The sequence below is a fragment of the Thermobia domestica genome, chromosome 5, assembly GCF_964235325.1.
Source record: "Thermobia domestica chromosome 5, izTheDome1.hap1.1, whole genome shotgun sequence".
In the NCBI taxonomy this organism is placed as follows: domain Eukaryota; kingdom Metazoa; phylum Arthropoda; class Insecta; order Zygentoma; family Lepismatidae; genus Thermobia; species Thermobia domestica.
This window is the reverse complement of record NC_137458.1, coordinates 148,850,908-148,866,330: the sequence shown is the minus strand read 5'-3', so window position 1 is coordinate 148,866,330 and position 15,423 is coordinate 148,850,908. Positions and strand designations below refer to the sequence as shown.

The 15,423-nt window shown below is 35.3% G+C and overlaps 1 protein-coding gene across 4 annotated transcripts in view; it reads left to right on the top strand.

Moving 5' to 3' along the window:
* LOC145686168 (uncharacterized) overlaps positions 1–15,423 on the top strand; it is an 86,424-nt gene that overhangs the window by 43,372 nt on the left and 27,629 nt on the right. For 3 of the 4 annotated variants that reach the window (XM_081759183.1, XM_081759181.1, XM_081759182.1), the window contains 3 exons: positions 4,422–4,702; positions 7,170–7,261; positions 13,619–13,791. In XM_081759183.1, coding sequence (XP_081615309.1) covers positions 4,422–4,702; positions 7,170–7,261; positions 13,619–13,791 — 546 coding nt within the window. Of the gene's footprint in view, positions 1–4,288; positions 4,703–7,169; positions 7,262–13,618; positions 13,792–15,423 lie in introns of those variants that run through there. The other variant, XM_081759184.1, reaches the window with a different exon arrangement.

Below are 15,423 nucleotides of genomic sequence, written 5' to 3'. Positions count from 1 at the left end.
CCTAAAAGACCGGCGAGAGGAGAATTCAATATTCCAAGTCAGTAGTAGTTAGTTGGAAATAGGCATCGGAAGTGTGTCGCAAGCATTCAATCATACACCAAATCAAACTCACACTACACACTAAAATATACAACGCGTTAAGTAACACACACCATGACTAGCTAATTTAGAAAACAGCCCAGTGTACTGTGTTCGGCTTCACTAAAGTATAGACATTTATACGCAAATTTTCCGAAACTAGAACTTTTAAACTTCGAAAAACATTAAACTATTTACATACTTTTTTTTTATGTGGGTGATACATTTTCACGCATATACATATATTTACAAACATTCCAGATAACAAGTGTCAACGGACTTGTTTAACTAAAATTAATAAGGAGTCAGGAAAACAAAAGTTGCTTGCATATCTCCAGAAAGCACTTAGACTAGCCTTAAGAATACACGACTACCTTGCATTACAATGAACACTTCTTAAAAACACTTAATAAAAATAGTCCGTGCAACACTACACTCACGATAGAAAGAGTGATGTTGGTGCAGTGTGATAATTGAAAGTGCTAGTGCAGAAAAGTGCGTTGTTGAAGAGATGGATCGACGGAAGCCCTGTTTTAATGGACAAGGACAGACCAGAGCGCGTCGCCCCGTGCAGATTAGGAGGAAGGCACAGGAAAAGTCCCATGAGAGAACCCAGGATTCAGGACATTTGTCGCCCAGGCACGAAACAAGAAGACACGAGGACCTCTGTGTATGTGTACTCAGCGCAGTGGCGGCAACGAAAGGTAGGACCCACCAAAATTATTTCTTGGAGTTAAAAGGTCGAATTTCGGCATTGAGTAAAGATGCAAGACGTTCGCTATACAAAAATATGAAAGCCGGAAATAATTTCATGGCATCGAAAATAGGTACTTTATTTCGAACTTTAGATATCAGAGTAGAAATTGTACCTTAAAGTCGGCTTACATTGAACTATAGAGACACTTTAGCAATTTTATTTACATATTATGTGATATTATTGACCGCATCGTTCTTATTAAAGACATATTAATTGCTGTAATTTTTCTTTTTGTCAGTGGTGATTCAAAATTGTGAATAAAGAAAGATAAACCAAATGTAAATTAAATAACATGTAGACTTTTAGTAGCTCGAATTGTGAAATTTTTGATAAGAGAAGGCAATCTAAGTATTAACATTAGAATGTTTATATTTGCATGGAATGAAAGTGCGTCATCTACGATATTGACAGGCACTTTTTGGATGTAAAATAATTAAGAACAAAGCTTGATATATTTTATAGAGAAGTGTATTCAGTGTATTGTTTAATTTGTATAAAACAGCTATGTTTATAAAACCATTCACAGAGGAGTTGGTAACCAAATGAATTTACTTCAAATCGATATGCTAATAAGAGCTTACTGAATAATCTGTAGTAATGTCCCAATAAAAGCACTTAACGCATAGAGCTTAAAAGCTAATTAGTGATTAGAAAACGCAAGTAATCTCACAAGCAGACATTTTTGCGTTAGAGGTACGAAATCCGTTGATAAGACAAATCAGGTATCATATTCTGTTCCGAAGAATATGTATCGACTAGTAACCAGAAAGTAGGCTAAGCAAAGCCGTGTTCAAACAATAGAGAGATCAGAAGTCAATGCGCATAGATCACACTAATGACGACAACCTACGGCTATATACATATACTACTGTTGCAACATAAGGAAAACCATAGACACATTTGTCTAAGAATTCTTTTAAAAGATGTCTTTGCATTGAATATGAATATTTAAGTATTAATTATCCTCTATGTATGCATCCTTTATATATATTTGTGTTTTGGTATATTTCCATATTCGTCAATATGTGTATATATGTTATGCATGGTTAAATAACAATACTACTCGCATTGATATATGTACACTCATGTCCAAAATTATTGTCGCATGTCTACAAATATGATATTGTAGGAATATAATTTGATAACGAATTCGCCCGGTATTTCTTATAATGTTAGTATGTATATAATCAGCGAAGACATGTATGTGGCAAACTTCATGTCAAAAGAGCAGTAAATAAGAACAATAAAACGAAAGTAAAACTTTCTTGTCCATTTAGCAACATTTTGTATTACGCATTCTAATTTTCGTATGTATAGTTATTTTCCTATGAAATTTACCACAAATACACATTTCCCGATTATACACATAGTATCAGTATTAAAAGTACCCTGCAAAATCATTATTAAATTATATTCTTACAAGAAGACAGTTATAGAAATACGACAATCCTTTTGTACATGAGTGTACGTATGATGTATTTTTGTTTATGTTCATATTAAATTTCATATATGGTGTAATTATCTCCTAATCTCAGTTATGATTATAAGCGATTAGAAGCCAGGTATTGGCTTACTTAGTTTCATTAGGTCAGTCCCTTTTTCTTTCAAAATTTCTCACTAAATCTCCAATCAAAGTCATGACTTATTTCAACTAAATCCGCGTATTCTAGATTCTTCCACTTATCTTCTAAATTTCACTCAACCTAAATCGTATGTATTTAAATTCAGATTCCATAAAACTATGCATTCTTAAATTCATAACTTTTGGGAGATGTCACTAATCACAAAGTATCAGCTGATCAACGTTAACCATATGTTTATCATCCAATATCAAGTCAATAAGTACTGTCAAATGTAAGGTTGTAAATTAACCATTTGTGTAATATACAGGATAATAAAAGCTCATTATGTAAGGATAACTAATCATAAAATTCACCTATAACTGGTTATGGAAAACAATTCTATTACTTTATGTATGTCAAATTACTTAAAACAACTTATTCAAGCAATAGGTCAAGAAGAAAAACAAAAATTTAATTTAGTTAGTTTAATTTTGATGCTAAAGCCTTATGCCTTATTCTGCATCTTTGTCATCATAAATTACAGATTCATTGTTAATTTTTGCCATGCTTAATTAAAAGGGAAAAAAAAAAACATTTTTTTGTTCGTTTACTCATTAAAGGTTTTAGAATACTGTTAACCCAAATTCATGAACTTTTTCTTTCATGACCTCAAGAATAACATTTATTTTTCAAAGGTTTGTTAGGCTAAAAAAATGAGGCAATTTTCCAATTCTATCTACCATGGACTGAATTGAACTGATTTTCATGACTTTCAATCAAGATTTTAAATTCAAGGTATTTGTTTATTTATTACATGATTATTATTATTATCATTATCATCACCATCATCCAATCTTTATGGAAAGTGAAAATCGGTCTAGTTCGTCCATGCAAACCAGAAATTAGAGCAAACTTCTTTCTCAGCATTGCAGCATGTGAATATACGGATACGCTACAGTAATAAGATCAGTTTTCGCTTGCTCTCACTGTTTAGGGGGATCTTATTTTCCTAAAGCCCTGGAATACCGCGGGGAGATAGGATTTCCATTACCGTGAAATCAGTCTTCATTTCTTTAAAGCATTTTCTTTTATATTAAGAAGTTCGTGGGTTCGAAACCCAAATAGGTCACGGTACCCTTCGAAGTCCGATACTTCTATGTCAAGCCTATTTTTTTAAATGTCGTATTCAGATCGGAAACAGTGGTGTATCGGGTCATACATCATTTTAGTTCTAAGAACGGAGACTTCAACGTTGGTGCACATAATATAAATTGTGGCAGTCGGAACACGAACCCAACACCCCACTCATTTCTTTTTTTTTTTTTTTTTTTAACCTTTACAAAATTTGGCGCTCCGAACAAACGCCCATACATCTCTCACATTTTTAAACTTTTACAACGAATTTTAAAAAGCAGGCTTAGTATTGAAAGAGTTTGAAGCGGTAACCTAGCTTTATTTGTTAAACACCATTTTATTCAAATACATACGTATAGAAGTATTTTGACTCTCTAAAATATCTGTAGCAGCTCGATCCTGATAAGAAGAAGAATATAGTGACCGCTACTTTATGACTAACTTTTGAAAAATCTTTTCGTGCATCTCATAATTGTTGTTTTACTCACATATTTTCTCTCGTTAACTGTAATTTCTAATTCTGAGAAACATGTTTTTCAACCCATATTTATAAATTGTATTTCAATCATTTTAATGTAATGATTAGTCTCACAAAGGTTGTATCTGTGTTTTGGAACTGCTCTGCAAAAACTTTTATTTATTTGTTTGTTTATTTATTTATTTATTTATTCTGTACACATTAATTTGGCAGTAGTAGTAATGGCCTCAAATTAGTTTGCATGTTCAATTACATCCTTTAATGTTTAGAATCTCTCAGTTTTAGGACAGATGACGAAACGGAGAAGTTGAAATTTAAACTTAACAAGGCATGCGACAAAACAAGGAGCAATTTGATGGTTTCGTTTTCTTTTCTATTTAAACTATGTTGTTACTATTCGTTCTGTTTTTAGAAAGAGTTGAAGAAATATGGCTTGAAGCCTTTGAAAAGGAAGCAGGCAAAATTGATTTTAAGACATATTTATCATGAGTTACATCCAGGAACAAGCACTTCGTCCGAACCATCTACCTCAAACTCCAAAAGCAAATCACCAGCCAGGATTAGTGCAAAATCTGATAAATCACCGAAGAAGGGTCCAGAGTTAAAAGCAGTTAGTCAAAGCCAATCTGCTATGTCACAGGTGGACGAAGAAAATGAGTCAGAAACTGACACTATACCATCGTCACAAGAAAGGTAATTTTTGTGTTGTTGCACAGTATTCTTTACTAGAAGGTTTTTGACACAATGCTTAGTATAATAATAATAAAAAAACAATAAAGTCTAATGTACAGAACAATCTTCATTCTTTATTTTTACAAGAAATATTGAAATTTGAATTGGTAACTGCTGTCATTTTTTAAAAAATCGAATATTTCATATCTTATGGGTCAATATTAACCCATAATCAATCAACTATTTAGTACTGAAACTTAGATTGTATTAGCTGTCAAATATAAGTGTAAACTGATTATGTCAAGAAACAAAAATTAGTGGTTTGTTGGTGAATTCTTACGTGGTGTGTAGATAGTAGGAGGAATATGTAAAAAGTCTTTTACCTAAGGTACGACCTCAAGGAAACCTCATACTAAAAAGAATCTCTGTGAGAAACTGTTTTAAGTAAGACTTGCCACTACAACTGAATTTTTAGGCCTATCCTTAATCACATTAACAAGGTTCTTAAATGGCTACTTCAAACTACAAAAACTAATCATCAGATGGCATTAGCGCAAAATTTACCAAATCCCTGAAGAAGGACCGAAAATCAAAAGCTATTAAAGCCAATCTGCTATGTCACAGGAAGACGAAGAAAATGAGTCAAAAATGAATCTAATCTTAACTATTTCAAACACCAATTAACAAATAAACAACCCAGCTTGCGCCAGGTAAGCTTTGTGGTGGACAAACACCGTGTGCGGGGGCTTTCTCCGGGTTCTCCCGTTTCCTCCCGCTTTCTTCATTCAATTATTTCATTCATTTCTCATCATTACCGTCTCCTTTAGTCTAGTCGGCATAACCGTGGGAAAATATTTGATTTCATTTTCATGTCAACAAATTGAAACAAGTATTGCGACGTACTAACCCACATAACCACACCCTGCAGGGCGCTACTAATTGCATCTTGTGAATTGCATCTTTAAATTACAAGAGTATTCAAGGTTGACCAGGATTTTCGTACGTAAATAATCGATGAATATCCAGATCATGATTGACTTGTAGGTGACGTAATGTATTCCTTCTCGAGTAACTAGCGTCTGGCATGACGTATTTGGCGCATGCGCAGCAGTTGCAGCGATCATGGCGGCAAGCAGTGGTGGCATAAAGGTTCCCCTCTGCCCAAGAAAAGCAAAAGACACATGCCGTCCGGTGGAAAGATCATGGTAAGTGTCTTCTGGGACATGAACAGTGTTATCCATGTGGATTTTCTGGACAAAGGGAGCACAATTAATGCCCAGTATTACTCCACATTGTTGAGTGGTGCTATACGAAAGTCCATTCGCAAGAAAAGACCTGGGATGTTGTTTGGAAATGTCATTCTTCTCCATGACAATAACCGCACTCACACGACCAATGTAACAACAACAACTCCGACCGAAATGCGCTGGGAAGTTCTGCCCCACCCACCCCTACAGTCCAGATTTAGCTCCCAGTGATTATCATTTGTTTGTACCCCTTAAAGACCATCTGGGAGGGAAGAAATTCACGACAGTTGAACCACTGCGGAATGATGTCCTCCAGTGGCTACGACAACAACCAAGTTCTTTCTACGCCAAAGGAATCAGGGAGCTGCACAACGATGGCAACGGTGCCTCGACGCGCACGGAGAATACTTTGAAAAGCTGACATAGTTTGGTGCTTCTTGTGCTATCTGTTTCCTCTGAAGAAATAAAAGTCCTGGTCAACCTTGAACGACTCTTGTAATTAATTAATTTAATTAATTTGACTCTTCCCGACTAAGTAAATAGCTTGCTAAATATATTGCATTGCTGGACACAAACCTCCACTCCTTAAAAAAAAAAAAAAAAAAAAAAAAAAGTTGAATTATCCAGAAAACTATTATTTTCCTAACATCCCGATAAACATGCTATACATTCAAATAATTGTATCTTTGATGGAGGCATTTTGTATTTTTACATTTGAGAGCATACCATAATTTTAATTAGGAAAGAGAAGGAAAAAAAGAAGTAGTAGTCTTTTCTGTATATTATGTCACTGTATAATCATGTTAAAATTAAATGCTACCCTATCTTTATTTGGGTGAAATTATGTATCTTTACCTCATTCAAACCGTTATGCTTCTTAAAGTCTCGTAAGGTTCGTTATAAAAAGAACATTCCTAAAAGGAAGGTAGAATGGGTTCCTGAATGGTCCACTATCTTTATTTCATATAATTATGTTTCTGATTCTTCTTCATCCATAACACAAAGATAAATTATTGAAAGAACAAAATAAAACTATGTAATGAGCAGTTTATTTCTGTATAATACTGAAAAAGTTTACAGATTATTTCATATAATTATAAAGCCCAAAAACAAACACACTGAGCACACACAACTCCATAGGAGAAACAACGTCAGAGTACTAGTTAAATATTTTTCCACATTGGTGATGTGTAAAATACAGAAAAACTTATCTTTTTTTTTCTTTCTTTCTTTCTTGATAGCGTATCCAGTGGCCATGCTTCTGTAATGCTTGAAGAAACTTTATATCATGATTTGTCCGATTCCGAAAAGGAAATCACAGCTTCTCAGAAGGGTAAGTTCATAAAAAAAGCTCCAAGTAGCTCATTTCGTAAGTTAGATTTCCGAGCAATCGGAAAATTAGTATTCCGACGTCGGTTTAGAACTTTGTTTTTGTTGGTTACCGTTACCATTTTGTGGTTCAGATTCTACGTTAGACTGTAGACGTACGTCTTGCATGTATTGTAGACATTGAAAAGGGACGTTAATCTGATTTCTGGAAGCAATCAATGTACCTGCCTTGGATTTTCAATGGTATCTAGTATCCACTAGCTTACAGAGCAAGCTACAACAAGTATATATTTACAGGATCAATACAGATGGTACCCGGACTTTCATGTACTCATCATACAACCCACAAGAGTAATATTGGATTACGAAACTAATGGCATAAAAGGCTATGCCTGAAGGTTTTTTTGGCATCTAGTAGATTTTAATATGTGTACCTCTGGTGACCTTGAATATATCCAACCGATATTCTGTCTCCTGCCATGTTCGTCCCAGCATGTCTGGTGGAATGAGTGCGATTGTGTTCGTTGTTCGCTGATTAAGGTGATCTAAATCGGGAATTTTCTGAGAATACACCAGATCTTTTACGTAGCCCCGAAGGAAAAAGCCCAAAGGCGTCAGGTCAGGGCTACGAGGAGGCCAGCAGGTCATCCTTAGTCGATCCATCTGCCAGGAAACCTTCTGTCCATAGCTGCAAGAACGAGACAGCTGAAATGGGACGGTGATCTTATTCCTTTAAATTGTTTCAGCCATACACGAATACTCTTATCTGTTGGTGGGATCTTAGATATTCGCGATGAAATGTATGTTATATCGTGATCACTTTTTTAGTTTCAATTAACCAAATAATGCACTCTGCTTTCTCGATGGATTCGCTATCGCACTATCACCCGACATTAGCACTCCAAAAGTTTTAGTTTAAGTCAAGTGAAAATGAAACCTGATGACACAATAATCTCACCTTTCCAGGAAACTTATTTTGATAGGTTTCTTCACAGCCTGCAAAAATAAAGAAATATATTAGTTTAACACACAAGTAAAATGACAAACTTTAAAATCCCGTTAAAATTGACCGTAAAATCTTAACAAATGTATGCCATTAGTTTTCCTGTATGCATTTTAAATGTATCTAAATCTACAAAAGTTGTTCTCATGTTCATATTAATTGTATATAAGTGCTGAGTTTAGTATTTTTAAAAATTAAATGTAATATTTCTTTAAAGTTGTCTTCTGTTCGAGTGAATGTACCATTAGGAGTATATTTTAATTTCCGCTATCTCCATCGTTTAAGAAAGTTAGAAAATAATTGCATGTTGAATATGAATATACGAAGACGCGTCATAAGTCTTGTAATATTTCCACAACCCAAACAGCAGGCGCGTGTATATGCCGTGAACAACCGTAAATTTAAGGTCAAACTGGCCCAAGATATAGTGCGACAAGCGAACTGTTTAACTTGGAGACAGCCACTCCGTTAGTATCTTCAGTCTGTTTTTAGTGACTGGCGGTGAGTGCTTAACAATGTCTGATACGTGACCTATTACTGCATGAGCTCGAATTCAGGTATAACTTTTGGAAACCACCCAAAATATTTGTCAATTGAAAAGGTAAGTGCAGTGAACCACAACACAGCAATTCGTTGGTTCCAAAATTTTATGCAGGTTCTAAAAATGAAGATCAGCTAAGGTCCAGCTCTCCCATAACAACAAATTCTGAAGTCATATGACACGCCATTGAGGAAAATATCAGCACACGACGATTGCATGATGCGCGTTTGCTGCAATGAATTTTCACATGGAACGAAAAGAGTGTTTTTTTCCTAAATCTGAATGTTCATAAATAGTAACTGAGCAAAGGGGCATCTTCCAGAACCGTTCGTCGAACAGGGCCGTTACAAGCATGAAGTCATGCTTCATGTGCGGTAGAACTACGAGTGGATAATTCAGTTCGAGTTCCTGCCTAACTATCATACCGTCAATGCCGATCTTTATTCTGGACAGTTGGAACGGATTTATGCTGCACTACACCAAAAATATCTTGTGTTGTGGACCGAAAGATCGCCCCGGTGCAAGAGGATAACGCAAAACCACCCTCAGTTCGAAAAACGCAACAAAAAATTCAGGAGCTTGATGGCATCGAACTGACGCCACACCTGGCAGATAGTCCTTTCGGGTTACTACATGTTTGTGCCCATGGCGTACTTACTGAAATCATAATGCTTCACCAACCAGCAGGAGGTGGAAACAGCAGTAACTGACTTCTTTACTCCTAAGGACAAGATGTAGTATCGATGTGGAATCGAGGAAGTGGCAGGAAAGGTGGCTGCAGACAGTCCAACACAAAGGGCTATACTTTGAGTGTTAACCTGCTTTCATTGTTTCGTAATAAATACAGGCATGTTGTGTAGCTACCAGAATATTGAAGATTTATGACTCATCCTTGTAATAAGATCGTGAAGATAAGTTATATTTCAGTTTTAGTTATTAAGTTGTAATTTTTTCTTCAATATGATTATTTCCATGAACGGTGATGCAATTCATAATACTTTACTTTCATTATTTATTCAGACGGTTTTGGTAGCAGTCTTTTATCTTTTGTAAGCCGCTGAAGTACTACACTTTGAGCCTAAAGCCGCTGCTCAACATCGTATGTGATGTTACTATTATTAATTTGGCATCCTTTGAGTGGACATTTTATTTTCGAAAAGAAGAAAATGTCACTTCGTCCCAGATCTGGGAATGTGCAGTAAAACTTCGAATCTATTGAAGTGCTTTTAAATGCATTGGCAGAATGCGCTGATACATTGTCTGCCAACCGCAGCACTCTTTGTCTTAGAATTCTTCAGCGCTTTACCTTCAATTTTCATTTTGTCAAAACATACCATTCGTGTGTAATAGTTGCAACAGCTTTTATAAGTATCTCGAATATTTGAAGTGAAATGAGTTTGAAATTCAGATGTAAAACCTGATCGCCAAGTGACGTCTTAAGCGTAGATTATAATCATCAAAACTAAGTGTTGGTCTCCATATTGTAAACAAGGCTATAATACCCAGATTGAATTGACAATACCTTAACATTAAATCACTTAAAAAGTCAGTGACACGTTCTGTCAAGTAGTATTATTTTTACAAACACACAGAATACTATACAATTCACATCAAGAATGAAAAATAGTTACTAAAGGAACATTTATTTAAATTAAGTTTAAATTTCTTTCATGTTCCTTAATAACTGTTTTTTAATGTCCTTTAATACCAGTTATTTGGCTGTTATAAAGAACATAATGCTGAATAAATTTGAAATTAATGATAACATGATTAATCGCAATCGTTAATTCTACACAGTAAATATAATTTGGGATATATCTATATATATATCTATATCTATCTATCTATCTATCTATCTATCTATCTATCTATATATATATATATATATATCAATTATATGTACAGTTCGCAGCGTTATTTAAAAAAATGACCATAATCCCTTTTCCTCGATCAGTTGTCAAAATTACAGTTTGAGAGGAAAGAAGCTTGTCGACAGATTTGTATCATACCATTTTTTTTGTTTGTCATAACAGATAACTTCCAATCGTAAATTACGATTGTGACTACAGACATGTTTAAATTATTAGACTCAGCATTCAGTTTCTGAATATTTTACTATTTTTACAATATTACGTGAGAAAATACAGTGTTCGAACTTAGTCCAAATTACTACTTTGTAACTCTGTCCTAATTCCTGGTTGGTGTGGCATATGCTTTTCAATATCTGTAAAACAAATGCGTACGTAACATTCAAAGATAATTACTATAAAGTATGTATATCCAAATTAGAAACAGAAAATGAAATTGAATACTTACAAGAAAATTATCTCTTACTCAAAGATTAATATTTCTTATGAAAACCCTTATTCTTTATTAAGTCTTTTATCTTTTGTGGCACCCTATGTACGAGTTTAGCACATTTTGCCTTCAATCATGATCGTGATACCACAAATTGTTGATTTCCTTGATCAATTGAAGTTTGGTTCTAACGTGCTTCTTCTCTAGCTTCTCTTTCATAAAGCTCCAAAAGTTTTCAATCGGGGTTGATAGCAGGACTATTGCTTGGCCACGAAAGAACACTAATTTCGTTGTGCTCGAAGAATTTTGTCATAGCTTTGACCCGGTGCCATGGGGCTCATCATGCATAAAGATGAATTGTACGTCATCAAACCAGAATGCTGTCTGGGAAAGCAGTTTTTCTTGAAGAACTTGTAGGTATTAGTCGTGCTTCATTGTCCTCTCTACTATATACAGTCTTCCAGGCCCGAAGATAGAGATCACACCTCAGACCATGACTGAAGTAGGATGCTTCACGGTTTATTAAAGATATTCCAACTCTAACTGTTGAACGCTTTGAATGTCGTTAACTTCTTACGACAGCAACCACAACACTTCAGAGTATAACTTGTTGATATTGGTGGTTTAACCATTAAATTAAATGTTCTAGAACTCTGAGATTAGGACTCCTACATCAATTTTGCATTTTTCGAGCGTGAATCTAATAATTTGAACACGTTTGTAGTTTCGATCAATTGTCAGCAGCTTACAATACAAAGATAGTTGGGAGTATAATATTTCGAAAACGTTAAACATATTATTGGATTAACATTTTGAAAAGCTAAAAATGGTCTATTTCTCTGGGTTTCTTTGGTTAGAATGGAGCTAGGTAATGTTCTCTTAAAGTACGAAGGCAATTAAAAAAATACACTCCGTTTGTGCATCTTCAAAAAATAGTAGGGGGATAGCATGCTTCGTCTTGTGGCGCTGTGCGTAGTAGGTCATTACGCAGTGAGCAGTGTAAAGAGCAGTTCGTGTTGTAGTTTGTTCGTTCGCTAAAGCAGGTCAAAATGTATGCTGCGATAGTAGAAAATCCCGCGAAGTGAAGTGAGTGCAGTATGCGTTTTCTGTGAATGATACAATTTTCGGCAGCTGTATAATGTTTACGAATCAGACGTGATGAGTGAAGGTGCCGTATGTCAGTGGTGTCGCATGTTTAAAGTTAGACGTACTAATGTACATGATGAGGAAAGAAGTGTTCGCCCATCGATAGTCAACGGTGATGAACTCGTGCAGAAAATTGACAAAAAGGTTCGTGAAATCTGATAACTCATGGCATCTGAACTTTCGCCGTACCTCTCGAAAATTTCTCAGGGTGTTTTGTACGCGATGGTGACAGAAAAATTGGGCTACCGACAGTTCTGTTCTCGTTGGATGCAGAAACTTCTTTTTGAGAAGCACAAAACACACCGGATGGACTCTGTTTTGGACTTCATTTCCTGTTATGCCGAGGAAGGAGAACAATTTCGTAGAATTGTGACTGGCTATGATGTAACCGTCGTATTCTAGTGAATGTGATTGTACCAACTGCCTCAGTGGTAAAATATTTGCACAAACTATTTTGTTATTGACAATCGCAAAAGAAACAGATATTGTGATGAAATATTTATATAAAATAATATTTACAATATTAAAAAAAAAAAAAGTGCTGAGAGCAAGATTTATGATACTGGCCAGTGTTGTCCTGAAGTTCTTTTGTTGTAATGTATCCCATTTGGCTTCACTAATGCTGGGTTGTCTCGTTCACACTAATTCTGCCTTCACATGACCCCTTCATTTGCACTTGTCTGTGGCAAGTCTTTACTCAGCGAATGACGTAATACGCAAGAGAGTGAGTTCTGGCTGTGATTCTACAATTACTTCAAACATCTGTTGTAAAACATTACAAAAAGATGAGCTATCCAGAACAAGCGTTAGGGCATACTGACTTCTAGTGTGGTGTTTGTTGAAGACAATTCTGCTCAGCTTACCGCTAGATGCACCCAAAAACGTTCGCACCTTTTTGTTATCGTTCCCCTTATAACTCGTATTTGGCGCGCAGCGACAACGAGCGACAACCAACTCTTCAGGCACATGCAAAGTAGCTGTTATCGTTCCACTTCAACAATAACAGTTCGCTTTAAGATTGGCTATGTTAAAGGCTGGCTCATTTCCAAGGCTTTTTTTTTTTTAATGAGTTTTAAACCTTGTGAACTGATATAATAAGTGCTTAAACTTGAATGGATGTTATGTTGAAAGTACTGTAAGTTGTTTTCAAATGTATGATGTATGTAATAATGTAATGTAAGTTCGGCATCTACTTTGTGGGTCATTGACAACCGAAGTGGATTTTCGTCCGAGTTTTCCTCACAATTTATTTTTAGTTTATTTTATGAAAAAAAAGTGCAATTTGCAGGCTTGCTGTTAGTAAATAACTATATTAACATGATTGTAACTTATTCAAAAAAAAGTTTAATTTTATTATTTTTTCTCTCTCCTAGTTTCTACCGAAAATCTTCCGGCAATCGTGCGAAATTTTATAACGACAGACCCTGAGCTTCATAAGAAAATTCTTCATTATGAACCTATTTGGCTAGAACAGTTGCACGGGTCTCTCAAAACCAATGGCTTTAAAATTAAAATGGGAGATTTAATGGATTATTTGGATGAACAGGTATGATTTTATTTCATTGTTTTAAGTTTTCTGTGTAGAATAAAGGATACGACCAGTGATAACATTGCATATTAACGTGCTTTGGAATGTTATATATATTTCTATTTCTGTCAATATATGTTGTAATGAGTTATTTTCTAGAAGTATTGAAACTGAATCTGCTGTTGGATTATTTGAAAGTAATAATCTCGAATTGCATAATGTGTGAGATACATCAAAGACAATAATACAGAGGAAGGATAATGAAAAAGGCTACTGTGGTAATAAGAGTAAAAACTACCTACTTAAAAGTTATTTAGCTATCTTCCTAATGAGTTTAATAGCGAAAATGTACGAGGGTCGTTCAAATCAATTCGAGACCTTTTAAAAAACAAATAGAAAAACAAATTTCAAAATGTGGAAAGTGGATTTATTTTTCCACATATCCTCCAGCTACAGTTATACACTTATCCCAGCGTTCATCCAGGATCAGCTGCTCTACGCGCTGAATGTTCTCAGGAATGACTACTGTTGGCTGTGATCCACTACGACCGAGATCGTCAGTAATAGAGATACGGTTATCTTTGAAGCGCTTACACCATTCAAATGTCTTGCTGCAACTGAGTGTCTCATCACCGTACTGAGCCTGAAGTCTTCTGTAAATTTCAGCAGGTTTTATGCCCTCGTTCACTAGAAACTTCATCACAACACGCTGTTCCACGTAGACGTTCACATTTTTGTCCACCATCTTGAATAACGGTCTATCCAGAAGCGCGGGAAATGAGCGTCGTCAGTAACAAGACACAGGTGCCAGTTTCTACTGCAAACAAAACCTCCAGCCTAGGCGTCCATTTAAACTTGGTAAGAAAGAAGTCCCGGATTTTACTTGAACGACCCTCGTATTATTCTGCATAGCAAACGGAGTGACGAAGGTAATTTCGGAATTGTAGTGATCTAGGTTGATTTTTCTGTGAAAGCCACATTAATTATTTTTTTCCTTCAGATACATCTAGAAAGCATTGGCAAGATATTGAAAATGAAAGCTTTAATTTTTACGTCCCACGATTATGACGGCTAGGCTAAAAGAGACAGTGATGATGAGAAATGAATCAAATAGTGAAATGAAGAAAGTGAGAGGAAACGGGAGAACCCCGAGAAAACCCACATACACGGTATTTGTCCACCACAAAGCTTACTTAGCGCGAGCTGGGATCAAACCAAGGACCCCATGCACCTGAGGTGAACACTCTTACCACTGAACCATCGCGGCGCCTAGAAGATATTATTGATAGGAAACTAGATGAATAAAGAAAGAATTTACTGTAAATCAATGATAAAAAATTCAGAACATAAACTACTGACCTTAGTTTGATTTTATATATATATATATACACGCTGTGGTAACTTTTAAACTAATAGACAAAAAGCTCTACAATACCACAAGGCTAACAATATTGCGAACCCAACACAAAGTTGTATTTTTTTCAAATAGCACTACATCATTACATATTGCAGTGCCATTACATATTGCAAATTTACATGTAAACCAGAAACATACAATACCACACTTGTTATACAATGTTGCAAGCTAAGGACTACAGTATCACAGACATTGAAAAATAACCACATTTTGGAGGGTTCTTCAACAGCAAT